The sequence below is a fragment of the Salvelinus namaycush genome, chromosome 7, assembly GCF_016432855.1.
Source record: "Salvelinus namaycush isolate Seneca chromosome 7, SaNama_1.0, whole genome shotgun sequence".
NCBI lineage: Eukaryota > Metazoa > Chordata > Actinopteri > Salmoniformes > Salmonidae > Salvelinus > Salvelinus namaycush.
In genome coordinates this window covers 42,581,001-42,590,527 of record NC_052313.1, presented here as the reverse complement: position 1 = coordinate 42,590,527, position 9,527 = coordinate 42,581,001, and the positions used below count along the sequence as shown (strand labels likewise).

Below are 9,527 nucleotides of genomic sequence, written 5' to 3'. Positions count from 1 at the left end.
CTGGCAAGAGCATCCTGTCTGGTGCAGAGATCAACAAGGCCTATGGTGTCATCACTACTGTGTCTCGCCACCTTGGCCTGGATGAGGGCAAAGTTCTTGGCAGTCTAGCGAAGTACACTTCCAAGCAAGGGCTTTGGGATGGAGATGCAATATGGCAGTCGTGCCAACATATCTCATTAGCCACCTGGTGGAAGGGACCTTGTGAGGCTCTTTCCCCTGTTGCATCCATCATCCTCCAAATCCCACCTACATCAGCCGCCTCAGAGCACAATTGGTCCTTGTTTGGGAACACACACATACCAAAGCACGCAACAGGCTGACCAATACAAGGGTTGAAAAATTGGTGGCCATCCAGGCAAATTTGAGGCAACGAGCAATCCTCAACAAGGTTGGAAAGTGACAGTGAAGATGAGGCCTCAGAGTCTGATGCTCAAGAGGTGGACATTGAGGAGGTCCAGGGAGAAGACATGGAAGCCTGAGAGGAAGACAACCAAAGCTTTAGTTTCTAGACTAACGTTTTTGGGAGATGTGATGGATCATTGGAGATCATTCAATATTCCCTTTCTTTTGTTGTTCAGTGAAATCATCCCACGTGAAGAGTCAACTCATTTAATTAAAGTTACATTTGTAACTAAATAGTTTAAAAAATTTCTATTGGAAGGATTTCATCATTTGCAATTAACTCTACTCATGATAAGGTAAAATGTTTATGTTTCTTTCTCCATATGATATGGTAAATATATCCAATGCAAAAAATCTCCCTTTAAATGGTATTCATATTCATTTGAATATATTTCTGTTAATTCCCATATATTTCTGTTAATTCCCATATATTCCCGTTAATTCCCACAGAAAGTTTCCACCTCTGAATAATCCCCAAAATGTGCAACCTTAATTATTGGTCACATACACATATTTAGCAGATGTTATTGCAGGTCTGGCGAAATGCTTGTTTTCCTAGCTCCAACAGTGCAATAATATTCGACCATGTGCCAAATATAAATTCATTTGAGTTGATATGGTACTAGGAAAGCTCTAATGCCAAACATAATATGCCTAGCATAATCTGTAGGCTAAACTGATCACAATATAATATGATTTATAGGCCTGAAACATTTAGCTACATAAGGAACATACCATTTTTGGTTTCAATTCATGTAGGCTAATAGAATAGCTCTGTATGTGACACTGTGTTCTGAGGACCACCAAGCTGTTCCAAAATCCTGTGATCCACAATATCGGGGACATCTGTTTCAGTGCAGATTTTGCACTCCCATGACAATTGTGTTATGTGTCCTTAAATATATCTAGCAGTTCCAGCCACATTGCGGAACGAACCTCAGGGGGGAGAGTATGAGCAGTTCATGTCCTCACTCAGAGCAAAGGGCTCATGTTTTTCAAACTCCACATGTCTCTTGTAGCCTTTTATGCAAAAATATAATGGATTCTTATAAGAGGGTTCACTTTGGGATAACTTATTAACTCATTACACAACACAATGTGCGTGTGCGTTTTGTCCTGTCCTCTCATCCTCCCTCCCAGGAGCAGCCACAGTGGTCCACCACCATAGATGGTATCTTCCCATAAATGATCTGCTCCATGCGGTTGAAGTAGAGCATGGGGGACATCTTAGTTGGAGTACAACAGGGCCCTGTGGTACCCCGGGCATTAGCCTTGTTCACCAGGTGAGTGTGGGGGTACTTCTGGAGGTGCATGTACTCACACTCTCCAGAACAGTAGTTGGCCTTGTAGCGTTTGGGGGCAATGATCCAGTCCCAGCCAAAGGCCTCAAAGTCGACGGTGAGGGGGTAGCGGCAACACAGCGTCTCTGAGGACTCCTCATCACAGTCCAGGGCTGAGTCCCTCTGGGAACGCTTTAGGTTCTCCAATATCTTCACCTCCATGAAGGGTTGCTGTGAATGGAATGACAATAAGAATGAAATCCAAAACAAAACAGCACTGCAAACATCTGTCATGCCCTAACCATAGAGAGCCCTCTGGATTCTCTATGGTGTATAGGTCAGAGCGTGACTAGGGGGGTTTCTAGTTTGTATTTCTATGTTGGTGGTTTGTATGGTTCCGAATTAGAGGCAGCTGGTAATCATTACCTCTAATTGGGGATCAATTCTGGAGAAACAAAAGCTGGACAACAAAGTCAAAGACATGAAAAACAAGGTTCAGGTGAGTGATCATTTTTATCATATACTATATGTTGATTGTTTCCTGGTAGAACAATTTCATCAGTGATTTGCAGTACATGTTCATGCATGTCAGGTTTGCCATCTATCTGATCCAACACGTTTATCTCACTTGCTAGTGACATGACTTTGGAACACCTCTCGTAACCTGGGGCCTAAAGGGGAAAACTGGGTGAAAGCATGAGGAAGCTTTTTAGAGCTTTCATTTTTGTGGAACCCAGCAGGAAAGTATCCGGGAGGCATTGAGTCGGGTGAAGAGAGAGTGGGAATTGTCAGGGTCTCAGACTTTGGTTTTCATGCATGTATAAATATGCATAGCTTATCACATTGTTAATACTGTTATGTTTTTTGTTGTTGTTGCTTTCCAAGTCTTGTGCTATTACTCTCTTGGGAACCAGAAGGGGGAAGTGGAGAAACTAAAAGCTGCTCCATCTGGCAAAGAACGAGACAGCAGATTCAGCTGGAATGGCATTTTGTTGTGTGATGATAGATGGAAATCACATTGTGTGATCATAGTACAGAGGCCATAAGTCTCTGAATTTGTAAACCTCGCAGTAAATTTTTGTTAATTGTTTGTTCCATTTGTTAGTTTTTTTATTCATGTTTTATTATCATTGTTGATCCATTTATTAGTAATTTCCAAGTTTATATAAATTGAACATTAGGATGCTCTTGTTCAAGAGCAGGGACTGTTGGATTCGACATTTTGAACATTGAGATATTAAAGACGTGATAGATCAGACGCATAGTATATTAAGGAGTGAGATCTGTAGAAAGACAGAGGCTGTGGAATGTGCTGGGTGGACGGGAGGAGCTCAAAGGATTGATATAGGGAGACAGATGGACATCTGTGGACTAGGCGAAGGAGGGGTTGAGGTCAGATCCCCTGATGGGAGTAATAAGGGTTTAGTATCCTGTTGCTCTTTTCCTGTAGAACCATAAGATGTAAGGATTGGAGAGAAGGAGGAGTGTCTTAATTGGGATATATATATATCTGTGATGGGAGAAATGTTGAGTTGTCTGAATTACAGCTGTAAAGACCCTTTGGGCAGAATTAAACTTGGTTAAAGCTTCTCTAGAGTCTGAGTTATTTACTCTGAAAAATAAGAACCTAACCCTAGGAAGCGGATCAGAATATACAGTCTCTGGACTACCTTCAAGACAAGAATGACATTAAATTAAATACTCTTTGTAACTCTGGCTGCTCCGGACAGGAGGGCGACTCTGGCTGCTCCGGACAGGAGGGCGACTCTGGCTGCTCCGGACAGGAGGGCGACTCTGGCTGCTCCGGACAGGAGGGCGACTCTGGCTGCTCCGGACAGGAGGGCGACTCTGGCTGCTCCGGACAGGAGGGCGACTCTGGCTGCTCCGGACAGGAGGGCTGCTCCGGACAGGAGGGCTGCTCCGGACAGGAGGGCTGCTCCGGACAGGAGGGCTGCTCCGGACAGGAGGGCGACTCTGGCTGCTCCGGACAGGAGGGCGATGCGGGAGGCTTCGTGCCATGGATCGACGCGGGAGGCTTCGTGCCATGGATCGACGCTGGAGGCTTCGTGCCATGGATCGACGCTGGAGGCTTCGTGCCATGGATCGACGCTGGAGGCTTCGTGCCATGGATCGTCGCTGGAGGCTTCGTGCCATGGATCGTCGCTGGAGGCTTCGTGCCATGGATCGTCGCTGGAGGCTTCGTGCCATGGATCGTCGCTGGAGGCTTCGTGCCATGGATCGTCGCTGGAGGCTTCGTGCCATGGATCGTCGCTGGAGGCTTCGTGCCATGGATCGTCACTGGAGTGGATAGACACACAGGAGGCCTGGCTCTGGGAGAAGGCACAGGACTCACCATGCTGGGGAGACATGCAGGAGGGTTAGGGCTTGGCCGAGGCACCGGATGCACTGGGCCGTGGAGGCGCACAACCCGTCCTGGCTGGATGGTGACTTTGGCCCGGCACGTACAGTGCAGACGCACTGGAGACACAGTGCGCAGAGCCGGCGCAGGATATCCTGGGCCGTAGAGACGTCCTGGAGGTCTGGAAAGCAAGACTGGCACAATCCCTCCTGGCTCGATGCCCACTCTAGCCAGGCCGATGCGAGGAGCTGGGATATAGCGCACCGGGCTAAGGACACGTACTGGAGACACCGTGCGCTCCACCGCATAACACGGTGCCTGACCAGTACGACGCCCCACCCGGTAAGCACGGGGAGTTGGCTCAGGTCTCCTACCTGACTCCACCAATCTCCCCCCCAAAATTTTGGGGGGCTGCCTCTCGGGCTTCCTTGCCAGCCGTGTTCCCTCGTACCGCTGGTTCCCTTCTCCTGCTGCCTCCGCTCTCCTGGCTGCCTCCACCTGTTCCCATGGGAAGTGATCCCTTCCAGCCAGGATCTCCTCCCATGTGTAGGATCCCTTCCCGTCCAGAATGTCCATTCCTCCTTTTTTCCACGCTGCTTGGTCCGTTGGTGGTGGGTCGTTCTGTAAAGGCTGTTGGAAGGAGAGGACCAAGGTGCAGCGTGGTACGTGTCCATATTTATTAAATGAACACTGAAATAACAAAAATAACAAAGAATAATGACCGAAACTGTTCTGGCTGGTGCAGACACACAACAGGAAACAACAACCCACAAAACACAGGTGGGATGAGGCCACCTAAGTATGGTTCTCAATCAGAGACAATGATAGACAGCTGCCTCTGATTGAGAACCACACTCGGCCAAACACATAGAAATATAAAACATAGAACAAAAACATAGAATGCCCACCCCAACTCACGCCCTGACCAAACCAAAATAGAGACATAACAAAGGAACTAAGGTCAGGGCGTGACACTCTTAAACAGAGGTGAGGTGTTTTATTCTCAATCTGTAATAGATAATCTATTTACAGGTCTGTGTTTCAAGTATAGTCAGTAAGTGAATGTTTTTCCTTCTCCCACTTTAGAACATGAAATGAGCGGTCTGACACCGAAAACAGCTGGAACACAACAAGCTGCTGATTGTAGAGATGTGTTTCAAGCTGAAGTTCAAGAGAAGGGTAAGAGGGGTCATGATTGGTCACGATGAGGTTAAACAGTGACATTTGACCATGACATTGTACTGTGAATAAAAAAATGCAATGATCATTTAAATGAATTGTATACAGCACTAGTCAAAAGTTTGGACACGCCTACTCATTCAAGGGTTTTTCTTTATTTTGACTATTTTCTACATTGTAGTACAATAGTGAAGACATCACAAATATGGAATCGTGTTAACCAAAAAATATATTTTATATTTTCTAAATATATTTTAGATTTGAGATTCTTCAAAGTAACCCCCCTTTGCCTTGATGACAGCTTTGCTCACTCTTGGCATTCTCTCAACTAGCTTCATGAGGAATACTTTTCCAACGGTCTTGAAGGAGTTCCCACATATGCTGAGCACTTGTTGGCTGGTTTTCCATTGCACTGCAGTACACCTCATCACAAACCATCTCAATTGGGTTGAGGTCAGGTGATTGTGGAGGCCAGGTCATCTGATGCAGCACACCATCACTCTCCTTCTTGGTCAAATAGCCCTTACACAGCCTGGGGGTGTGTTTCAAATCAAATCAAACTGTATTTGTCACATGCGACGAATACATTCTAAGACCCATCAATGCATATGCCGAAGCACAGCATCTAGGAAACACTCCCTAGAAGTCATAAACCTAGGATTAAAACTAGGGAGGAACCATGCTCCGAGGGCTGTACTTAGTGGACATTTAAGAGTACACGTGCCCCTTATTGTTGTTCATGTAACGGTCGTCTTTCGGTGAGAGAGTAGACCAAGGCGCAGCGGGTGATGAATACATAATGCTTTATTAGACACGACGAACACTGACACGAACTATACTTGAATATTTACAAAATAACAAACAAACAACGTAGACTGACCTGAACATGCAAACTACATATAACGAAGCACGCATGAACAGGAACGAACGAACGAGACGAGACAGTACCGTGTGGTGCAATAAACACAGACACAGCGACAATCACCCACAAACAAACAGTGAGAACAACCTACCTTAATATGACTCTCAATCAGAGGAAACGTCAAACACCTGCCTCTAATTGAGAGCCATACCAGGCAACCCAAAACCAACATAGAAACAGAAAACATAGACTGCCCACCCAAAACTCACGCCCTGACCAATAAACACATACCAAACAACAGAAAACAGGTCAGGAACGTGACAGAACCCCCCCCCTCAAGGTGCGAACTCCGGGCGCACCCCTACAACTCAAGGGGAGGGTCTGGGTGGGCATCTGTCCGCGGTGGCGGCTCCGGCGGCGGACGAGGACACCACTCCATCACTGTCTTTGTCCCCCTCCTTAGCGTCCTTTGAGTGGCGACCCTCGCCCCCGACCATGGTCCAGGAACCTTCACTAAGGCCCCTCCTACATAGAGGAGACAGCTCAGGACAGAGAGGTAGCTCAGGACAGAGAGGTAGCTCCGGACAGAGAGGTAGCTCCGGACAGAGAGGTAGCTTAGGACAGAGGGACAACTCTGTACTAATGGCAGCTCCGGACTGAGTGGCAGCTCCGGACTGGGTGGCAGCTCCGGACTGGGCGGCAGCTCCGGACTGGGCGGCAGCTCCGGACTGAGCGGCAGCTCCGGACTGAGTGGCAGCTCATGACTGGAGGGCAGCTCATGACTGGAGGGCAGCTCATGACTGGAGGGCAGCTCATGACTGGAGGGCAGCTCATGACTGGAGGGCAGCTCATGACTGTAGGGCAGCTCATGACTGTAGGGCAGCTCATGACTGTAGGGCAGCTCTGGCAGCTCCTGACTGGCTGGCGGCTCTGGCAGCTCCTGACTGGCTGGCGGCTCTGGCAGCTCCTGACTGGCTGGCGGCTCTGGCAGCTCCTGACTGGCTGGCGGCTCTGGCAGCTCCTGACTGGCTGGCGGCTCTGGCAGCTCCTGACTGGCTGGCGGCTCTGGCAGCTCCTGACTGGCTGGCGGCTCTGGCAGCTCCTGACTGGCTGGCGGCTCTGGCAGCTCCTGACTGGCTGGCGGCTCTGGCAGCTCCTGACTGGCTGGCGGCTCTGGCAGCTCCTGACTGGCTGGCGGCTCTGGCAGCTCCTGACTGGCTGGCGGCTCTGGCAGCTCCTGACTGGCTGGCGGCTCTGGCAGCTCCTGACTGGCTGGCGGCTCTGGCGGCTCCTGACTGGCTGGCGGCTTTGGCGGCTCCTGACTGGCTGGCGGCTCTGGCGGCTCCTGACTGACGGACGGCTCTAGCGGCTCCTGACTGACGGACGGCTCTAATGGCTCGGGACAGACGGGCGGCTCTAATGGCTCGTGGCAGACGGATGGCTCAGAAGGCGCTGGGCAGACGGATGGCTCAGAAGGCGCTGGGCAGACGGATGGCTCAGAAGGCGCTGGGCAGACGGATGGCTCCAAAGGCGCTGGGCAGACGGATGGCTCAGAAGGCGCTGGGCAGACAGGCAGTGCAGAAGGCGTTGGGCAGACGGCCGACTCTGACCCGCTGAGGCGCACAGTAGGCCTGGTGCGTGGTGCCGGAACTGGAGGTACCGGGCTGAGGGCACGCACCTCAGGGCGAGTGCGGGGAGAAGGAACAGTGCGTACAGGGCTCTGGAGACGCACAGGAGGCTTGCTGCGTGGTGCAGGCACTGGTGGTACTGAGCTGGGGCGGGAAGGTGGCGCCGGATATACCGGACCGTGCAAGCGTACTGGCTCCCTTGAGCACTGAGCCTGCCCAACCTTACCTGGTTGCATGCTCCCCGTAGCCCGTCCAGTGCGGGGAGGTGGAATAACCCGCACTGGGCTGTGTTGGCGAACCGGAGACACCATGCGTAAGGCTGGTGCCATGTAAGCCGGCCCGAGGAGACGTACTGGTGGCCAGATATGTAGGGCCGGCTTCATGACATTTGGCTCAATGCCCAATCTAGCCCTACCAGTGCGGGGAGGTGGAATAACCCGCACCGGGCTATGAACACGTACAGGAGACACCGTGCGCTCTACTGCGTAACACGGTGTCTGCCCGTACTCCCGCTCTCCACGGTTAGCCTGGGAAGTGGGCGCAGGTCTCCTACCTGCCCTCGGCCCACTACCTCTTAGCCCCCCCCCAAGAAATTTTTGGGTAGTACTCACGGGCTTTTCGGGCTTCCGTGCTAGACGCGTCCCCTCATAACGCCGGTTCCTCTCTCCAGTTTCCTCCGCTCTCCGAGCTGCCTCCAGCTGTTCCCATGGGAGGCGATCCTTTCCAGCCAGGATCTCCTCCCATGTGTAGCAACCCTTACCGTCCAAAACATTCTCCCATGTCCATTCCTCCTTCTTGCGCTGTCGTTGCTGTCCGTTAACCCGCTGCTTGATCTGGGTTTGGTGGGTGATTCTGTAACGGTCGTCTTTCGGTGAGAGAGTAGACCAAGGCGCAGCGGGTGATGAATACATAATGCTTTATTAGACACGACGAACACTGACACGAACTATACTTGAATATTTACAAAATAACAAACAAACAACGTAGACTGACCTGAACATGCAAACTACATATAACGAAGCACGCATGAACAGGAACGAACGAACGAGACGAGACAGTACCGTGTGGTGCAATAAACACAGACACAGCGACAATCACCCACAAACAAACAGTGAGAACAACCTACCTTAATATGACTCTCAATCAGAGGAAACGTCAAACACCTGCCTCTAATTGAGAGCCATACCAGGCAACCCAAAACCAACATAGAAACAGAAAACATAGACTGCCCACCCAAAACTCACGCCCTGACCAATAAACACATACCAAACAACAGAAAACAGGTCAGGAACGTGACAGTTCAAGATGTTCCAACCTTCGTAGATGACCATCAGGGTCATATAATAACCAGGGTGGCTATAGACGGGGTAAAGTTCAACACTAAGGAGTCAATGTCATATCTTTTTCATAGCCTGAGAGAGAGAGAGAGAGAGCCTGATATTTCATTCAATGTAAATTACATTTCTTAAATCTTTAGTACTGAAATGCATACATATTACACATTATTATTGAACAATCCTACATATACATGTTTTATAAGAAATTATTTTCTTAGAGAAAAAGGCATTGGGAATTATCTATTGTAAACCACCACCACCATACATCTCTAAATCCCCATCGTCAAGATGGGACCGGTTCAGACACTGTCTCTTCCCCCCTTGATCTCCAGCGCCTTCCTTGTTTCGAATGTTTTCTTTTCCATGATATATCAACCTTCTTGCCTTTAGGCCCATGTTCTTGAAGACAGAAGCGCCCATCGACGCAAATGTTCACGATGTTGGAAAAGAGTTTCCACATGTTTGATCATTTCAAGGACT

At 49.6% G+C, this 9,527-nt stretch overlaps 1 protein-coding gene across 1 annotated transcript; it reads right to left on the bottom strand.

Annotated features, from left to right (window-relative positions):
* Positions 1-1,526: 1,526 nt before the first annotated feature.
* Positions 1,527-9,467, bottom strand: LOC120050728 (growth/differentiation factor 8-like). Its single transcript, XM_038997292.1, has 2 exons — positions 9,432-9,467; positions 1,527-1,913 (listed from the first exon to the last, which is right to left on the bottom strand). Exons 1-2 carry the CDS (start codon positions 9,465-9,467, stop codon positions 1,527-1,529), a joined length of 423 nt encoding a protein of 140 aa, XP_038853220.1.
* Positions 9,468-9,527: the final 60 nt, after the last annotated feature.

Excerpts from the sequence above, each read along its gene's own strand:
- LOC120050728 (XM_038997292.1), bottom strand. The coding sequence starts at position 9,467 with ATGGGCGCTTCTGTCTTCAAGAACATGGGCCTAAAG. Across the intron at positions 1,914-9,431 it reads TCAAGAACATGGGCCTAAAG|CAACCCTTCATGGAGGTGAA; the intron begins GCAAGAAGGTTG and ends TTCCATTCACAG.